This window comes from Garra rufa, chromosome 14 (genome assembly GCF_049309525.1).
Source record: "Garra rufa chromosome 14, GarRuf1.0, whole genome shotgun sequence".
Classification (NCBI taxonomy): Eukaryota; Metazoa; Chordata; class Actinopteri; order Cypriniformes; family Cyprinidae; genus Garra; species Garra rufa.
In genome coordinates this window covers 14,881,171-14,902,479 of record NC_133374.1, presented here as the reverse complement: position 1 = coordinate 14,902,479, position 21,309 = coordinate 14,881,171, and the positions used below count along the sequence as shown (strand labels likewise).

Sequence of the window (21,309 nt, the reverse complement as noted above, 5' to 3'; positions counted from 1 at the left end):
TTGCTGCATATAGTTTAATGTCTTTATTTCGGGATTATCAAAGTTAATGATAACTCACGTGCCCCAGTAAAAAGGGTCTAGCAACGCACCTGCCCTGAAGCGGCTTCATAACTGCATCCATGTCTGCACGTCTCATTTGATATGGTCATTTCACAGAAGTTGAAGACTCGTTCTCGCCCCCTACAGTGCAATTCGGCTAGGTATACGTCATCCGCGCTAAAATATCAAGGTAAAAGTCATCATATCTTGCGTAGTTTAGACCCAGCTCCCAACCCAACTTTGAGAATAGATTAACGGCGATATTTTTTTTATCGCCCGATAAGAGTCTCACGTTAACGCAGCACGTTAACGCCGATAACGGCCCACCACTAGTATTTACACACTTGTGTCGGCAAACTGTTGTATAAACGCAATATTAAACTCCCAGCTGTGCGATATGGCTGTATCGGCCAATTGTACAGCCATAATTTAACTGCTACTTATGTGAAATTGCTCATATGAATGTGTAATTTCAGCTTTATTTCAATTAATGTCACTTTAAAAGTTTTAGTTACGTTTTTCCAGCATTTAATTAATTCAGTTTTAGCCTTTCCTCACAAAAAGGTATCAAAAGCTACTTTGGCACTAGACATTTTCTTTTGTGTTCAAAGGAAGAAAATCAAACAAACATGTTGGGGTCAACAAAAAGGTTTAGAGCATCACTGTAGCATTCAGAATGAGTTTAATCTTGCAGGGCAAATTCTCTAGAAGTCAGTGCTGTCACATTGTTTCCATGTGAATTTTCCACAAATGATTCATTCATGAGGATGAGGCAATAACCTCGAGTCCTTCTGCTACAGTTAAAAAAAATGCAGAGTAATTATAGTGCAAGATGAGGAACCAAAGCTGCTGAGCCTGGATTTCAATTGACCGGGGTCAAAACGTTTCAAGAAATACTGAAGAAACACAGTAATCCAGTAAGTTTCTTACCCAGTGTTGTTACCGCCATCTGAATGTGTGGAACCGGATACGTCTGTGAGAAAATAAGGGATTGTTGAGTATTACGTCAATGTTGATATTAAACGTTCAGATTCCTTTTAAAGTAATTCTACTCCATTTAAAGGGATAGTTCACCCAAAAATGAAAATTTGATTTTTATCTGCTTACCCCCAGGGCATCCAAGATGTAGGTGACTTTTTTTCCTCAGCAGAACACAAACAAAAATTTTTAACAAAAACCGGTGCAGTCTGTCAGCCAAACAATGGAAGTGGATCGGCACCAGACCTTTAAAAGTAAACAAAAACATGCACAGACAAATCCAAATTATACACTGCGGCTCGTGACGATACATTGATGTTCTAAGACACAAAACAGTTGGTTTTTGCGAAAAACTGAACAGTATTTATATTAATTTTTACCTTTGATACACAGCCACGTCCATCTGTCATGAGCACGAGTTTAGCATCAGGTATGTTACATGTGTACTCGCTCTGGCGTAGTATACGCTAACGCCGGAAGAGATCGGTCGCATGAATACAACACTAATTATTTACACAGTGCACAGAGATTGTGGGTATAGCGGCTATTCAAAATGGTAAATACTTGCGCTTATCCTGATTGTTCAAACCGATTTAAAGCTGAAAGATTACGTTTGCTTGTGCAAACTCATCCGGGACTTTTCACCGATTTCCCCTTCTGGCGTTTACGAATACTACGCCAGAGCGCATACACATGTAACGAACCGGATGCTAAACTCGTGCTCATGACAGTTGGACGTGGCTGTGTATCAAAGGTAAAAAATGATGTAAATACTGTTCAGTTTCTCGCAAAAACCAATCGTTTCGTGTCTTAGGACATCAATGTATCTTCACGAGTCGCAGGGTGTCATTTGGATTTGTCTGTGCATGTTTTTATTCTCTTTTAAAGGTCTGGTGCCCATCTACTCCCATTATTTGGCTGACAGAGTGCACCAGTTTTCGTTAAAAATCTTTGTTTGTGTTCTGCTGAGGAAACAAAGTCACCTACATCTTGGATGCCCTGGGGGGTAAGCAGATAAACAGTATTTGAACAGTATTGTATATGCCAAAGTCTAGGAATTGGAGCAATATTTTAGGATTAGTTCACGCAAAAATTCTGAAAAGTCTGTCATTAATTACTCATCTTCATGTTGCTCCAAACCCATGACCTTCGTTCATCATCCAAACACAAATTAAGACATTTCTGATGAAATCCGAGAGCTTTCTGACCTGCATAGACAGCAATGCAACTACCATGTTCAAGGTCCAGAAAGGTAATAAGGACATTGTTAAAATAGTACATTAGACATCAGTAGTTCAACCATAATTTTTTATCAAAAATATCTTAATTTGTCTTCTGAAGATGAACAAAGGTCTTATGGGTTTGCAAACGATATGAGTGTGAGTAATTAATGGCACAATTTTAATTTTTGGGTGAACTATCTCTTTAATAGTGATATAAATGCTAATAACTTGGTGCATCTTTAATATAATACAACTACACAACGGAATAATATGTCTTATAGGCTCTCTTTAAACAGCACTAGAAGCACACAGAGAGCTGAAAGCACAAAACACTGCAAAAATCCCATAGCAATTCCCATAGTTGACCACTAGACGGCGATACACTATAGTATAATCACTACTAGCAATTTAATCTAAAAATTGCTTTACACTACAGCTGAAGCTCAGTTGAGTTGTCTCAAAACATCAGTAAAAACTCAACAAGGAATTCAGACACCACACCTGAAGAGTAAATAACAGAGTTTTGTGGTGTGGAGGATTGTTAACTCACCAGGGAAGACAAACTGTTGTCTATGCTGAAAGTAGCAGGCAGCTATTGAGTGGGATAGACATATAGACAAATGTCCGCAAGGAAAAGAGTAAGACCCTGTTAAACAACTTGCATGTTATGCATCAGCAAGAGTTACTTAAGCAGATGTTAGTTGAGCATTGAAAACAAGAAAGTAGTGCTTAATAATGCTGTGCTACTAAAAGAGAAGAGATTAAGTTTAAATGGGTTTACATGTAGTGGCAAGTTGGATCCAGGTATCAGTGTAAACGAGACTAACCTGGGAAGTGAAAGCGACTGTCAACGTGACCCTTAGGGGAGGGGTTGGGTGGTGGGGTGGCACTTGGGGGGTTGATTTGACCGAAGGGGGCAGGTGAGGAGGGGGTGGAGGAGGTGGTGGAGGAGGGGTTACTACTGGAGTCCAGGTGACTCAGTGATGGAGGGTGGTCCTGAAGGGAGGGACACACATTTTAAAAAACCTTTTCCAAAAACAAGCTTATATGGTGTAATGATGGATGTTTTAAACGGTTATGACATTTTATAAAATTGCATTTCAATGACAAATCTTATGGTTGGTCACTAGCATCAATAGTTCAATATTAAAAATAATTATGAAGAATAAATAATGTACTTGTTAAAAAGATGGATGGAACAAAAGACAGAATGATACATAGAATAACAGAAAGATAGAACTATAGAACAACGATAGAACGATAGATAGAATGACGATAGATGGATGGATGGATGGATGGATGGATGGATGGATGGATGGATGGATGGATGGATGGATGGATGGATGGATGGATGGATGGATGGATGGATGGATGGATGGATGGATGGATGGATGGATGGATAGATGGATAGATAGAAAGATAGATAGAATGACGATAGATAGAACGATGATAGATAGATAGATAGATAGATAGATAGATAGATAGATAGATAGATCACATGATTTATAATTTATTTACTTTATACAACAACAACAATATTAATAATAATAATTATTCTTTTACTCATTATTTAACATAAAAAGTTTACAGTATTTTAACAGTATTTTTTATTCTAAACTCCAAAAAGAGGTATAAAGGGTGTACAAATGGATATTTTAAACCGTTATGACACACAAAAATAAAACAAGAGTTTATTTATAAAAAAAAAATAACTATAATTCTTCTTATTATTAATATAGAATTTTAACAACAACAACAAAAAAGACTTTTAACACCACTCTTGAGTCAGCACATATAAGGAGTATCTCGTGAGTCTCCACTTCCTAGTTTGTGTGTATATTGCTACATGCCTTTTTGTTTATTGCCTTTGGTAATGTTCCATACTGCTGAGACTCTGACGGTCGCTCCACCTGATTATTGATGCCTGACGGAACCGACTCTGTTCTTCTGATCTTGTTTGGAACTGAAAGAACATAACAGAACTTTAGATCATCTGCAAAGCTATCTGAATATACAGTATATTGCAGCTTGTACAAAATCTTACATTGTGCAAATGAAATCCTGCACTTAGGGGCCTCTTTGGTACATTTATTGTGGCACTTCACCCTAAAAGAAATAGAAGCAACATTAGCAGGAAGATACTAAGAAATTAGATGTGGTTTTCCTAAATGCTTTCAGTGTATGCTTACTTGCAATGTTTGCATTTAACACCAAACATCATGTTCTTCTTGCACACCTGACACGTCTGAGACAACCAGGACTTGGTGGAAAACCTTGAAGGAGGCACAATAATAAAAAAAAATAATAATAATAAAAAAAAAAATTTTCACCTATGCTGAAAGTTGAAAGACAAATACAGACAAAAGAATGAAAAGAAGCAAAAGTTTAATGGTAAGTACCTGTGTGTGACATCCAGACCAATATCCTTCCTCATGATTAGTGGAGAGCTTCCATGGGATATAACATTATCTGCATGACATTAAAGAAAAACTGATTAAAAGTTTAGAGCTGACTGGATGAATTGCTTCACAGCATTGCATTCTGGGAATGATGTACACATGAACAATATGTGTAAAGTTGCCTTTGGACAAATCAAAACATTTCATAAGCAAATATAACGCTTTCATTTGGAGTTCTCCTACAGTATGATGAATGAAAATGTTATCTAGGTAGGGAGCTTGCTAGATTTTGGAACACACAAATTTGTCTTTTATCTGCGAATAAAATAAATAAATAAATAAAAACCACTTACTTCTTACACCCACAGAGTCCCCCAGGTGACTAGGGGTATTTGGTAGGATGCAGGGAGAACGGGCAGACAACAGTGGTGACCTTGAGGGTGAGTCTTCCCAGCCGTTTCCTCCACCGTTTACCTGCACGTTCAGAAGTGGCTTGTTTTTCTTCCCGCTCCTGCAGGCAAAAGAGCACAAAGCAACATTTGGTATCTTGGTAACTATCTGACATCAAATACTGACATCTGTGTGACATGCTTTACTCCATTTAAATAGGATTTTGGTGTTTTTTTATTTAATTATTAAATAATTAATAATTAAAATAATAATTATAATAATAAATAGTTAAAATTATTATAACAGATAGATAAATGATAGAACTACAGAACAATAGAACGATAAATAGAATGATTGAATGATAGAACGATTGAACGATTAAACAATAGAGACAGAAAGATCGATTGAATGATAGAACAATAGAGTGATAGACGACAGACAATATAACAATAGAGTGATAGACATATAGAAAGAGATAGGTAGAACAATTGAACAATAGATACAGCAATAGAATGATAGACAGAATGATAGATAGAATGATAGAACGACAGATAGAGCGATAGAATGATAGATGACAATAAATAGAGCGACAGAACGAGATAGACAGATACAACGATTGAATGATAGAACAATAGACAGAGAAATATACAGCAATATAACAAAAGAATGATAGATAGATGATTGATAGATAGAACGACTGAATGATAGAATGACTGAACGATATATAGAATGACAGATGACAGACAATAGAGCGACATAATGATAGATAACAGACAATAGAATGATCGAGTGTTAGACAAACAGATATATAGAACGACTGAATAATAGAAAGATAGATACAGAGATAGAGCGATAGATGTATAGAACGATAGAACGACAGATAAACTGATTGAACGATTAAACGATTGAATGACAGAATGATAGAGAACAGAACGACAGATATAACAATAGATAAAAGAACAGATCGATAAAATGAGTGATAGATAGATAGATAGATAGAACAACAGAACGATAGAAAAAACGACAGAACGATAGAGCGACAGATAAAGTGATTGAACGATAGATAGACAGAATGACAGATATAATGATTGAACGATTAAATTATTGAATGACAGAACGATAGAGCGACAGATAGAACGATAGAGCGACAGAATGATAGATAGATAAAAGATAAAAAAGAAACAGATCGATAAAATGATATAATGATAGAGCGATAGAACGATTAAAAAATTAGAGATGACATGCTATACTCCATTTAAATAGGATTTTAATGTTTTTTTTTATTAAATTATCAAATAATGAATAATTCAAATAATATTTTATTATTTTATGTCCTGTCAGCCATTATACTGTGCTCATAGCACGTGTTGTAGCCTGTATCATTTCATTTTAAGCGTGAATGCAACTAAAAGCTGCGTGTCACATCCGTGTCACATTCAGCAGTGGCAGCTCTTAAAGTAATAGCAGTTATAAACCAACTGCTGTAATGTCCTTTAATTACAGATCAAAAGCAAAAAGAGTAAATCAATAACTTTTATAGTTTTAAGGATTCATCCGTATTTCATTTAGTATTAAGTGTTTGATAACTTTATTCAATTTATGTATATTTAATTGAGATGAATGGAACAGATAAATAATAGGTTTCTGCAAAGATTGTTTCAAGTTCACTTAAATTAGAAGTTAGTTTTAAAAGTCTAATAAATTGTAAAATCGATAGCTCTTAATTATACTACAATGTTGAATGGCTATATTCAATGGTTAAATATTAGGGGAAAAAATCCTAGGGACATCAGTAATATTGGTATCAGTGATCCTCACCTCCAATCATTAAAAATGTTTAACAAAAAAAACTATATGTTGAATGTGAAATTATTACAATATAAAAGTATATTTAAAAAGGCACAAATAATTTCAGAAAAAAAAAATGCGTGATTAATTCTGTTCTTTGGCATTCAGCTTTTATAAGCTGAATTTTACACTGCAGAACCATTTAAAATCAACTTTTTTAAAAAACAAAACATACAATTGAACCTAAAACCATTAAGACTCATCACCTGTAACCTTCACTGGAATTATTAAAATGCACCCAATTAGGATTCCCAGAAAGCTCTCATAATGACTCACTCTGCACCTCCCAGCAAAAAATCTTTCTATAGTACTTTAAATAAACACACATCTGCAGCTTTTCCACCACAAATATTTCAAAAATGTGGTGCGAATGCAGGCGTGCAGCTTCACAGGCAGGGAGTTTTTGCTGAGGAATTCAGTTCACACACATATTATGAGGAGAAGCTCCAATCCTGCGGACGTTTATTGGCTTAGAGGAGCGGGAATGATCAAGCGCTGGACGCCAGCGAGTCTGAGAAAGGGTCTGACCTCGGCCTTGTGCTAACGGGAAACACTGGGGCCGACGTGAAGGGGCGGAAAGGACGGGGAGTGTTGAACTACTTTCCAAAACCTGCCTGGAAGTGGGCCATCAGTGAAATCAGATGTCACAGCAGTCCAATCCCACAGAGTGAACACACACACACTGGGCTGGGCAACACATGGTACACATATGAACAACGTGAACTAAAAGAATATGTAGAACATTTTGTCTAAGAAGGATTTCTTTATTTATGCTGCAGGGCCAAACAGCGTTCCAAATTTTTGCTGAGTTAGGCAACGTGTTTTTACGTGTAGCAAACGTTGTGCAATGTATTACTAAAATTCTTTGGATTTATAAAGAGTCAGCATCCTGCTCATAAAACTTGTTTTTATCATTTACACTTTAGAAGACTTTGAAAAAAAATTCACAAAGCATATGGACCCCATTTATGATAGTTAATGCATATTTTGTGAAACCCTGAATGCTCAGGTGCCATTTATTGTAACTGTAACCAGGATTGCTGAATTAAAGCCAGATTTGGTGGCTAAACGATGACAGAATATTCATTTCAAACCCTGAAATTGTCCGTGTAATGAGTCCGGAAATTTTTAGTCAAGTTAAAATGAAATGTCAGCATATGTTTATGTTCAGTTTCAAGTCTGTATGTTGTTGTTAACTCTGACAACAATCTTACAGTTTGAAGAGGCACTGCTTATGCTTCAGATTTTATCTACACCCTTCAGATGAATATATTCCATTCCCATCACCTCACAGCATTACTGCATGACTTTATCATGCAGTAAGTGTTTCTGAGAATCTGACATCATGTTTATAGTATTAGGTTGTGTCAGGAAGGGAAACAAAAATCAATGCACAGTGCAGGGTAATGGTAAAATAGATGTTTTTTGGTTACAGAGAGCAATGACAGCTTAATTGTATTTGTATATTGAAATGTAATTTGTTTTCTTTCTAGCATAAACACTTCCTTTTAAAAGTTTGGTGTCAGTATTTTGTTTTGAGAAGTTTATACTTTTATTCAGCAAGGACGCATTCACTTGATGACAGTAAGGACATTCATAATGATTTCTGGTTTTAAATAAATTTCTGTTCTTCTATTAATTAAATAATGCTGAATAGAAATGTATTAGTTTCCACAAAAATAATATAAAGACATTTTTTAACATTTAAAATAAGAAATGGGTTTTGAGAATCAAATCAGTATATAAGAATTATTTCTGAATGATCACAGGAATTAATTATGTATGGAAGCCCATTTCCACCACTGAATAAACAATAAAAAACTGACTTTTTTCTCAGAATTGTGTAATACAAACTCACAATTTTGACTTGTTTATCAGAATTGAGATATAAACTTATAATTAAAAAAATAAACCCGCAATTCTGACTTTTTTCTTGCAAAAGCGAGTTTGTATCTTGCAATTCTGACTTTATTTTTCGCAATTGCGAGTTTATATCTCACAATCCAGATTTTTTTTCTGCCAATTCTGATTTTTTTTTTTTTCGAATTGCATGATATATACTAAATAAGGTCAGAATTGCAAGATAAAAAAATACTATAAACAATTCTTTGTTTCTCACAATTGTGAGTTTATAATTGTGTAGAATTCTAATATTCTAATATTTGTTCTCAGAATTCCGTCATATAAACTAAAGAGGTAAAAACATGGTTTGAAGAATTGCGAGACTGATTTCTTTCTCAAAACTGCTTCATTTAAATTCGCAATTGCGAGAAATTAAGTCAGAATTGCAAGATAAAAACATGGTTTGAAGAATAGCTTTTTCTTGTAAATGTGAGTTTGTATCTCACAATTCTGACTTTATTTCTCGCAATTCTGACTTCTTTTCTCAGAATTAAGATATAAACGTATAATTGTGAGACTTGCAATTGCGAGAAATAAAGTCAGAATTGCAAAATAAAAGCATATGGTTTGAATAATTGAGAGACTATAAACTCACAATTCAGACTTTTTTCTTGTAAATACGAGTATGTATCTCGCAATTCTGTCTTTATTTCTCGCAACTGCGAGTTTTTATCGCAACTCTGAATTTGTTTTTGCAATTCTGACTTTCTTTTCTCATAATTGCATGATACAAACTTGCAATTCTGTCTTTTTTCTCAGAATTGAGATATAAACTTATGAGTTATAAAGTCAGAATTGCGAGATAAAAACGTATGGTTTGAAGAATTGCGAGATGAAAATGTATGGTTTGAAGAATTGTGAGACTAAACCCGCAATTCTGACTTTTTTCTTGCAAATGTGAATCTGTTTCTCACAATTATGACTTGTTTTCTCTCAATTGTGAGTTTATATCTCGCATTTATGACTTTTTTCTCAGAATTGTGAGACATAAACTTGTAATTGCAAGTTATAGAGTCTAATTTTGAGGGGGAAAAAAGGACTGATACAAATATTGGCCTCACAATTTTTATTAACTCTCAATTGTGTGTAATAAAGCCAGAATTGTGAGATATAAACGTATGGTTTGAAGAATTGCGAAATAAAAACGTATGGTTTGAAGAATTGCGAGACTAAACCCGCAATTCTGACTTTTTTCTTGCAAATGTGAATCTGTTTCTCACAATTATGACTTGTTGTCTCTTAATTGCGAGTTTATATCTCGTATTTCTGACGTTTTTTCTCAGAATTGTGAGACATATACTTGTAATTGCGAGTTATAGAGTCTAATTTTGAGAGGGAAGAGTCTCAGTTGTGGGTAAACCTCGCAATTCTGACTTTATAACTTGCAAATGTGAGTTTATATCACCCAATTCTGAGAAAAAAATTGTGAGAAAAAAACTGTGAGATGTAAACTAGCAATTGGGAGAAATAAGTGAGGATTGTGAGATAAAAAGTATTTTTTAAAAGGTAATATAACATTACAGAATGTTACATTTTAATCAGTATAGTTATTATTTATTTATAGCCACAGAGTGACTTTATGTGGATTTCTGTTTGTAGCTGACTAACAACGGGACACTTTTTTTTTGTTACTACAAAAACAAAAGCAGGTCTGATATGGCATTTCATTTACACAGAACCAGTGCCTGCACTAGGATTTCTGTCTGCAATTTCTGAAATGCATATCTAGTTCGCAGTCAAATTTGCTTCAATCTACATAGTAATTTTTAAAGTCATCATAAAGCCCAACAGCAGACTCACATAAATCAATACTGTCATACTTGACATCATTCGGCTGTCAAAATTAAGAGATCATCGTGCCATGGAGTAATACATCCATAAATAAAACATTATTCACTGTTGAACTTACTTGTTGGGTGTGGGCTCATCGATCCGGTTGGCCAGTTGGCTCTGGCTCTTGCTGCGTGTGAGGGTGATGTTAGGCAGTAAGTTTAGCAGCTTACGGGATGGAGGTGGTGGAGTTCGTGGGGGCTTTAGTTTGCCATACCGTCTCGTTGGCGGTGTGGCTGGGGGGGTAGACGGCAGCCCAGAAATGCAGCGGTTCAGCTGCGGGGAGGATGAAAAAGGGTCCGTCAGCCCATCACAGTGAGGGTGGACAATTGTAGGGAAGTCCGTTGAGGGTAGGGCAGAAACAGAGACACAGGAACGAGGGGCAGGCAAAGCAGAAGGAGGGGGCCAGCCGGTTGGGCTGGGACTGTAGGACTGATGTGCCCGCATAGAACAAGACAGCGGGTCAACAGAGGTACTGTCACGGTGAGCAGGTTCTGCTATCCATGGGATGCCCTCTTTCTTAAGTGCTCCACCTAAAACAAAATGAGAGACAATTCAAAAGATTCTTATTCTCATCAAGGCTGCATTTATCTTATCAAAAATGGAAATATTATTACAATGTAAAATTATGTTTTTAGATTTTAATATACATTAAAATCTAATTTATTCCTGTGTGTCGAAGCTGAATTTTCAGCATCATTACTCCAGTATTTAGTGTCACACGATCCTTCAGAAATCATTGTAATATGCTGATTTATTATCAGTTGTGCTGCTTTTTTGGAACCAGAGATACTTTTTTTTTTCACGATTTTTTAATGAATAAAAGGTTAAAAAGAACAGCATTTATTTTCTAACAAAATACATTACTGTTTAGTTTGTGTCAGTACATTTTCATTCTTTCTTTTTTGAAAGATATTAATACTTATTCAGCAAGGATGTGTTACATTGATAAAAGCAATAGCAAAGAATTATATTCTTTGAAAATATTTATATTTTATTCAATAAAGAATTCAATAAAAAAGTATCACAGGTTCTAAAAATAATTTGGTTTCCAGCTAGATATTTCTAATAATAAATCAGCATATTAGAATAATTTCTGAAGGATCATGTGACACTTAAGACTAGAGAAAAATAATGAAAATTCAGCTTTGCATCACAAGAATAAATTACATTTAATAAATTATAATAAATAATAAATTAAATTTTAAAGTATATTACAATAAAAAACAATTGTTTTATTTAAAAAATATTTTTTATAAAACCAAAATAACTTTTATAAAACCATTATTTTTATAAGAATCGCAGGATCATGCATCACAGAAATAAATGATATTTGAAAGTATATTCTAATAGAAACCATTATTTTATATTGTAATAACATATTGCAATATTACGGTTTTCTTCTGCATTTCTATACATATATACAAATATATACACACATTTTTAAGCCTTTATATTTTTCATTTTTCAATTTTTGTTTTTGATATTTTTATTTTTTTAACAGATTTTTAAAAATATTTTTGGTAAAACTACTTCAAATTATTTAAGCTACATTTCAGTTCTGATTTTAGTTAATTGCCAAGTTTGTTTTTTTTAAGTTCATGTTTTATTATATTAAATTGAATTAATAAAAATGATTTTACTTTTCAGTAAACAATAACAACTGCTGTTCACAAATATGATCAAAATTACATTTTTGAGATAATTATTTAAAATCTAGATGCCACAATGGTCTGGAAAACTTTGTGTTTCACCATACTTGGTTTTGTACAATATCAATTCACGAGAATCTCATCATTATGTTTTTAATACTTATTAAAATATAATTTTTTCCTATAATAGCAAATTTGAATTTTCAGCATTAGTTCAGTCTTCAGTGTCACATGATTGTTCAGAAATCACTTTAATATGCTGATTTGGTGCTCAAGAAACATATTATATTATTCTTAAAAATGTCTTCTATTGAAAACATTTTCTAGATGTCCAAAAGAACAGTATTTATTTGAAAAATAATTGTATAAAATTAAAGTCATTATAAAATGCATCCTTGCTGAATAAGTGTTCATTTCTTTCTTTCTTTTTTTTTTACTAATTCTCATTTACAAAATTGTAGACTTCCTCGTTTTTTATTTCTATATGCCAAAATAATAAAACAGCCAACAGCTAAAACTAAAGCTTAGCCTGCGTCTCAATGTTTACACTATCCATCCTTAATAGCATGTGAGATTAGAATAAGTGTGTTCCAAAGCATAGTATGTTAAAAAGAGTATGCCAAAAGTTTCACAGGCCAGTTTACAGTAACAGGTTGCATGTAACTATGTGACAGAGTGGTCTGTTTATGTCACAAATCTTGCTTACTCTAGGCAAGTGTGTACTTTTTCTTCACCAAAAGTGTACATATTTTAAGGGCATAGTATAAGTAGGCAAATCAAGCTTTAGTGTGCTTCAAAAGTGAGTAAGGTGAAAGAAGTCAGCACTGACCTGTGTCAGTAGCGCTCTTGAGACAGGAGAGGGCAGCGGTGATACGGGAACACTCCTCACTGCTAGAGCCCAGTCTTTTCATGGTGTCTTCCACCTGCGCACTGGACATCTGCAGCAGAGCATCCAGAGACAGCTTCACAGGGACTGCCTGGAAGACATCATATAAGCAGAAAGAGACACTGGTGATTAACTGCACATGATTCAACATCATACATCTAAACTGATATTCAATACAACAGCACTAAATATTTACTTCATGACTCAGGTATTGTCATATCTGGCCAATATTTGACTAGAGTCTATGGCATTTCTGTAGCTGTAGACAGACAGAACGGAGTCTATATACTAATTAGAGAAAGATTAGGTGATAAAGCCCCCTGGAATCCCCTCGCCGCCACTAAGACCGCTGGCATCTCGTGGCACCAGACTGAGCCAACGTCCAGATACCAGTTCTCCTTCTCTGTCCGCCTGTCTCTGTTCCATTCCTCCACCCTACAGCATTCCTGCACTCTTTGGCGTCTCCCTGCTGTATTTCAATTCTCACCCAAAACACACACACACACACACACACACACACACACACACACACACACACACACACACACACACACACACACACACACACACACACACACACACACACACACACACACACACACACACACACACACACACACACACACACACACACACACACACACACACACACACACACAGTTCTACTCAAACGCATGATTGAGAAGCTGCCCAGCAACAGTTGTAGTTGTGGTCAGTGTAGTCTCCATGGTAGATGAATAGATAACAGGACACATGAGGCCCTTTGGTCAAAAGGATCAAAGGATGTACATAAAGCCTATTGACAAAGAAAACAGGGTGAATCAGATTCATCAACATCAATGTTTTAGATGGTGGAGTCAAACATTGCTAAACATTAACAAAATGGACCAATGAGGTGAATAGTAATGTCTGTTTGTCTGGCAACTACTGCTATGTTTACTGATTGGCAGAGATATGTATGTGTGTTTTTCACACACAGCTATAGAAGCTACATTTCAAGGACAAAGCTGATAATTAAATGTTGTGGAAGGTTTTCCATTTCCCAAAGTCACCCTCCCTGAGTGACCCTGGAGTAAGAGAGAACTCAGACGCTCTGAATTTCCAAACAATCTTTTATCTTCAACTGTTTACTCAATGCAAAAATCAAACACTTTTATTTTACACCATTCACTGTCATCAATTAAATAATAGAACCAGAATTAAAGGTTGTGATATATAATATATCAGTGTTGTTATTGTTAATTAAACTACTACTACTACTACTACTACTAATAATAACAATAATAATAATACAAAAAAATTTCAGTATTACAAAAAAGCTGAAATACAAAAAATATATATTTGAAAATAACTAAATAAGTTTAAATTAAACAGAAAAAATAAGGAAAAAATGGCAAAAGCACTTAACAAAATCCCTAAAACTAAAATAAAAATAAACTGATTAAAAACTAAAAAAAATCAGTAATACAAAATTAAATAAATAAATAATAAAAATAGCAAAAGCACTATGATAATATGAAAAACATTTAAACTAAAACTTAACTAAAACAATAAAAACTAAAACATTTCCAGTAATATAAAAATTAAAGTTAAACAGAAATATAAACAAACTAATAAAAATGGCAAAAGCACTTAACAAAATTAACGAAATTATTATGAAAATAAACAAACTAATTAAAAACTAAAACTTAATCTAAAACTAAAACTAATATAAAAAACAAACTATTAAAAAAATAAAAAACATTTTTTTTTCAGTAATACAATATTAAAACTAAATAGAAATATTAAAAAAATAATACACATGGTAAAAACACTTATCAAAAATCACTACAACTAAAATTAATATGAAAATAAAATGTAATTAAAAACTAAAACAAAAAATTCTGTAAAATTAAAACTAAACAAATATAAAAATCTAATAAAAATGGTAAACGCATATAAAATAACTAAAAGTAATTAAAAAACTAAACTACAAATTACACACAAAAAATATTTTCAGTAATACAAAATTAAAGCTAAACAGAAAAAAAATAAAAAATGTCAAGAGCACTTAACAAAAATCACTAAAACTGAAACTAATATGAAAATAAACTAATTAATTACACATTTTTAGTAATTTAGCTTTTGAAATAAGGATACAGGATTTTTCTTTTAAATTTAATCTAAAAATCTAAAAGGATACAAAGAAATATTTAATACTTCTTGAGTTATGGCCATACAAAGTTTGAAAAAAAATGTTTGTTTGAACTGTCACCATTTGCAAAAAAAAATGCAACAAAAATGCTAAAGTCAACAGATTTGACTGACAGATCACTAATCTCTGTGTAAAAATAACATGATGATGCTGCCATCGTTCTTAAAACATTTCCCTCTTCTGTAATTTGACTCCAAATCTCAGGTGAACCTTGTCATTCTGATCCCCCTCAACAAAATAGTGGATTATCCAGTAAATATACATTCATGACATACAATATTTTGACTTTAGATTCTATTTATGTTTGTACGAAATCAAAAATATGAGAAAATTAAAACGTGAGCCAGGGAGTTTCTAAACTTTGTTTGATTCGACAGGGAATGAATATGGAAATATATTGTAATATACTTAATGTACTTTTAAATGAGTAGAGTTGGGTTTCGTTTAATTAATTATTTGTTTAAAAATTTAAAAATTTTAAAGTCCTATTATGCTCTTTTACAAAATCTTTATTTTGTTTTGAGGGTGCACTAGAACATGCTCTCATGCTTGGTGGTTCGAAAAACGCATTATATTTCACAGAATTTACATAATTACAATAGCTTTCTCCTCAGGCTGGCACAAATGGCTCGATTAGTTCTGGGTTTGATGAAGGTCCGCCTTCTGAAAAAAGAAATGTGTTGTGATTGGTTAGCAATCCCACTGCATTGCAATTGGCGAACAGCTTAGACGGCGTTTCAGTACTGCCACACCCCTTCCCAAAGCAGCAAGTTCCGTGTACAACTGCACAAACTAGATTAAAGTGACTCTGATTCTATGCCATTCTGTCTATGCCGTTGTAAAGCTTGGGAGTGCCAGGATTATTTTTAATATAACTCTGATTGCATTCGTCTGAAAGAAGGAAGCCATATACACTTAGGATGCATGGAGGGTGAGTACGTAATATGCTAGAGTAGTGTTGGTCCTATCGTCAGCCTGTGAGATCGCCGATACATATCGTGCTAATTTATTTAATTATTTACGGCGTGGCTCCGACACGGCAACTGATGATCGTTACTCTAGTCAATGCTTGTGTTTACATCAGCCGTGGCTTCACATGTGTTTTGACCCTCTATACTGCACACAACAACGGCACGGCTCCAGCACGGCTACCGTAGCAGTTTGCGGACACTTTAGTTAATGCTTGCGTTTATACAAGCCGCCATGCAGCTCGCTGAAGCATCCCAGAAGCAGCGGTCCATGCTACATCGCTAAAATTAGGCGAATCCCCCATCTCGTCAACGATTTGAATTTCCGTAGGTGGGATTTATTTGAATGATATTCTAATGGAATGTAACATCATGGCATACAGAAAACAAACGCTGTAGTCCAAGGGAGCCATTGCTTGTAGATCTTGAAAAGGGATTTTTAAAAAACGAAATATCTCCCGTTAGAGTGGGCTTTGAGATTTGTAACTTTGTAGATGTTTTTTATGCCCAAACATACACACACACTGGCGAAAATTCAAAAAGTGAAAAAGCATAATAGGACCCCTTTCAAAAGCAAAAAAAAAAGGTATATCTTCATTTACACACGTAATTGTGTTTGTATGAGGTGGGTGTGTGTGATACAGCACATCATAAACAAGTTTAACGGCCTTCCAAATTACATGCATGACTCTCAGGGGACTGGAAATCTCCCAGCATCCTCACAGAGACTTCCTTTTTGAACAAGAGCCAGAGATCAGCATTAAGAGCACAGATCTCCTCTCAACAAATACTAGACAACTTCATCCACTCATTTAGCTTACAGCAGAAGAACCCGAAATAAACCAACTTAAGCCAAGTCTAAATCAAACCAATAAGCATTTAAAAGATATCTTTATTTTATCTTCAGTCATTCAGAAAACACATCAAATGCACCTTTTGGTTGCTCTATACAACATGTGTATGTCCAAGTTAATAAGTATGTGAATTACTGTGTTAAAACAGACAAGCTGGGGCAGAGAGCAGGTGAAATGACACATACCGATACCGAGGTGGTGTCTGAACTTGCCTTCTACCTGAGTTTATGAGCTGACGTAACTCAGGGAGTGATGCTCTGAACATAAAAGCAAGACGCAGCATTACGCTAGCCTCCATCCAAACAAACACACATAGGCTCCCACCCGCAATTAAAATCGCCCCTATCAAATAATTCTTCAAGGTAAGTCATAACCAGTTAGAGTTACAGCTGGTCAGTAAAGCTTCACATGAAACTAAAACCAAATAGAAAAAGTGTGATAGAAGGTGCTTACAAATCAAACAAATAGATCAAAATCACCAAAGGTCTTCAGTGGAATTTCAACTTGATAAGCATCTCAAACAAATGGCAAACGAGGAATTTCCTCACAAGTCTGCAAAATTCTCGACACGAGCCTGATGCGTTAGCGTTAGTAGAGATCTGCCGTTGGTAATTCCGTTTGCAGACTTTCTATGACCACAGAGGCTTGCATGCAGGCAGGAAACCGACAAACATCAAAAACAAACACACAGTTGACAAAGTCTTAAAATGAAGCAGTTTGTCAAACATGAAGCAGCCAAGTTTACTATACCATGAGAGATTCTCCGCTGAAGTTGTCCTGTACTAAATCTCATATCCCAGAAACAACAAACCCAAAGTCTCTCCTCAAAGCCTCAAGTCAGTCACGCTGTGAGAGCTGCTCCCTTCCAACCCAAACTTCCCCTCCTACTCGTCCTGTCCCTCCTCCCTTTCCCCACTGTCCCTCCCCTCGATCCCTCTTTCCTTCCTGTGAACATGCCTGGCTGGGAAGTCTCTTTCCAGCTCTGGACACTCCTCCTAAAAACACATGGTCACCAATAGAGGCATTCGGTTTCCTGTGGGCAGTTTAACATCCCTTCTCTCAACTAAGGATGGGTCACGATGTTCAACTTGTTGACTCAGGGGCAACATTTTATTTACAATCAAAGAATGAATATGACTTTTTTATATAAATAAACTTGCACCTAAACACCATACATTTTCAGTTTTGACATTGTTTTATTTTTATTTTTTGTTTGTTTTTTTTAGCCACAATGACTCAACTTAATTATCAAGAGGCCAATTTCTCCCAGAAATAAAATAAAATATTCATCCTGAAGAAAAATGGTAAAAAAAAAATAATAATAACAATTTATATGTGATAATTTGTTTTGTTTTTCCATTTACAAATAAATAAATAAACTGAGAAAAGATGTTCTTCTCTGTAACAATTTTTCCCAGAAATAAAATAAATCTACAAAACTAGTTTGAAAATGCTTCCTAACTTTAATTTTAAAATTAAATTAAATTAAATGAAAAAGTACATCTTTAAAAACTAGTTTGACTGTTTTCTAACTTTTATTTTAAAATAAAATCAATAAAATGAAATAAAATAAAATCTTCAAAACTAGTTTGACAGTTTCCTAACTTTTAAAATAAAATCTAAAATAATATTAAATTAAAAATAATACAATCAAGTTCTCAAAACTAGTTTGACATTGTTTTCTAACTTTTATTTTAAACTAAAATATAAAATAAAATACAATTGTCAAAATAGTTTGACAATGTTTTCTAACTTTTATTTTAAAATAAAGTATACAATCAAATAACAAAAATCAAATAAAAAAAATAAAAAAATCAAATCTTCAAAACCATTTTGACAATGCTTTCTAACATGTATTTTAAAATAAATTAAATCTTCAAAACTATTTTGATACTGTTGTGTTTTAAAATAAAATAAAAATAATACAACTTAAAAAAATCTAAAAAAAAAATAAAATAAAATTAATAAAAATAAAAATGTTCAAAACTAGTTTGACAATCTTTTCTCATTTTTATTTTTTTATGTTGCACTCATGAAATGCTAAATTTAAATTAAATTAATTTAAATAAATCTTTCAAGGCGCTGCATTCTGATCCAATCTTAGTCCTCTTGTGTAAAGGCCCCTAAGAAACTGTTCTGATAGTGGTGAGTTGAACTTGAAACCAACTTTATTATACAGCGTTTCCTTATGACAAATTATCAGACTAGTCCTTCTGACATCCCACTGACTCGTCGACATTCAAAATATGCAATTTTGCACATCTTTACGGTCAGCTCCACAACTGAGCAGACATCACAAATTCCACTGTTCCACAAAAAGACTCATTTATGAGGCTATTAACTAAGCAGGATGTCTTTTGACTGTGAGAAACAGAGATTAATGAGGGTTAGGCTGGCCTAAGTCCTTCTTTGACCTGTCACCATACATTTTGTGCATGAGTGCTCATCCTGGACCGAAAAAGAGGCCACATCAGAGGAACAAAGCAGAGCGAGAGAGGGGTACAGCACAGGAAACAGAGGTTTGGGTGAGATTGCATTCATCATAAACACTTTTTTCTTTCTATCTCTTTTTCTTTATCTCTGCCTTAAGGAAGGCCTGTAGTCGATCCACAGGATGTGACCCAAAAAAAAAAAAAATGACTCAGACAACCACTCCTGCCTGTGCCCTTTAGACTTACTCAATAACACACATTGGCATGTTGTGGACTGCCTGAACTCAAACGCTCCAAACTCTGGTTGATTTAAATGAAGCGTTATATTCCATAAGCAACTGACAGTCCATCAGCGCCACAAAATACAGCAACAGGAACAAACTAAAAAAACAACACTCATTTGACTGGTTACTGGTTATGGTTGTTGCTCCACTCTCTCACTGTTATTGAGCAATGGGAAACCCCATCACTGTGGCAGCTGGGAACATCAAGGAATGAGTCACAATATACAAAATTATTCAAGTGTAAAGACGTCAACTTGTGACGACAGTTTAAACTCACTGACTGTCAAAGACAGATGCACTATGTAGTTACAGCATGCATATTATGGATCAGTGTTTTTTTAGTATTATATATATTTATGTTTATTCAAATGCTGAATTAGTTTATTTTATATTTGCAGTTTTGATTTATTTTTAGTTCAGTATTATTTTTAGATAAGTTTTAGTTTTTGTTTATTATTTACAATTCTAGTAATTGCAGTGCCCTAATGTAAACTTATTTCCTTTAGTGAGAACATAAAAAGTAACTAAATCTAAATTTTTAGTTTTGACATTTTTTTTATAACATGATAAATTGGCTGTTTCATCCACAGTGGCACAGCTAAATAAAATAAAATAAAATAAAATAAAATAAAATAAAATAAAATAAAATAAAATAAAATAAAATAAAATAAAATAAAATAAAATTAAATTAAATTAAATAAAATTAAAATAGCCCTGCTGAAAAACTGTAATAGACACTTTTTATTTATTTATTTTTATTTTATTTATTTATTTTTTTGCTTTTTTGAACACAATAAAAGTCCAAACTAAATTTGAACAATTGACAGTAACAAGACTGACCTTGTAAAAGACACTTTTAACAACTTTTATTTGGCTATAAATTTGTATGTGATTTTGATGATAAAAGGTGTTCTTTTTTTGGCACATAAATAATAATTAAAAAAATAAAAATTATATAAAAACAAAAATAAAATAAAAATATAGCCCTGCAGAAAAATTGTAAAATACACTTTTAAACAACTTTTATGTTCAACTTTAATGTTTAAATGTGCATTTTTTTGTAATAAAAATAAATAAATAAATAAATACAATTATTACATAAAATTATTGAAATAAAAAATAAATATGAAATAATATTACATTTATATTTAATAATAACAATATAATTTATATTATATAATTAATAAAATAGTAGTCATGAAGAAAATTTTTAAAATATGCTTTTTAACAACTTTTGAGACAAATGTGCATTTTTCATTAATAACTAAATAAAAAAATAAATGAAAATATAAAATGATATATAATATATATATATATATATATATATATATATATATATATATATATATATATATATATATATATAAAATTTAATAATTATATTTTATATTATATAAAAATAGTAAAAGACACTTTTTAACACCTTTTAT

General features: G+C 33.3%; 1 protein-coding gene across 4 annotated transcripts in view; it reads right to left on the bottom strand.

Annotated features, from left to right (window-relative positions):
• The window catches only part of ksr1b (kinase suppressor of ras 1b), a 52,544-nt gene that overhangs the window by 9,416 nt on the left and 21,819 nt on the right, over positions 1–21,309 (bottom strand). For 2 of the 4 annotated variants that reach the window (XM_073818183.1, XM_073818186.1), the window contains 10 exons: positions 13,091–13,238; positions 10,689–11,142; positions 4,993–5,150; positions 4,640–4,709; positions 4,430–4,513; positions 4,285–4,346; positions 4,091–4,203; positions 3,068–3,236; positions 2,791–2,832; positions 970–1,012 (listed from right to left, as the gene is read on the bottom strand). In XM_073818183.1, coding sequence (XP_073674284.1) covers positions 970–1,012; positions 2,791–2,832; positions 3,068–3,236; positions 4,091–4,203; positions 4,285–4,346; positions 4,430–4,513; positions 4,640–4,709; positions 4,993–5,150; positions 10,689–11,142; positions 13,091–13,238 — 1,343 coding nt within the window. Of the gene's footprint in view, positions 1–969; positions 1,013–2,790; positions 2,833–3,067; positions 3,237–4,090; positions 4,204–4,284; positions 4,347–4,429; positions 4,514–4,639; positions 4,710–4,992; positions 5,151–10,688; positions 11,143–13,090; positions 13,239–17,913; positions 18,045–21,309 lie in introns of those variants that run through there. The other 2 variants (XM_073818185.1, XM_073818184.1) reach the window with 2 other exon arrangements.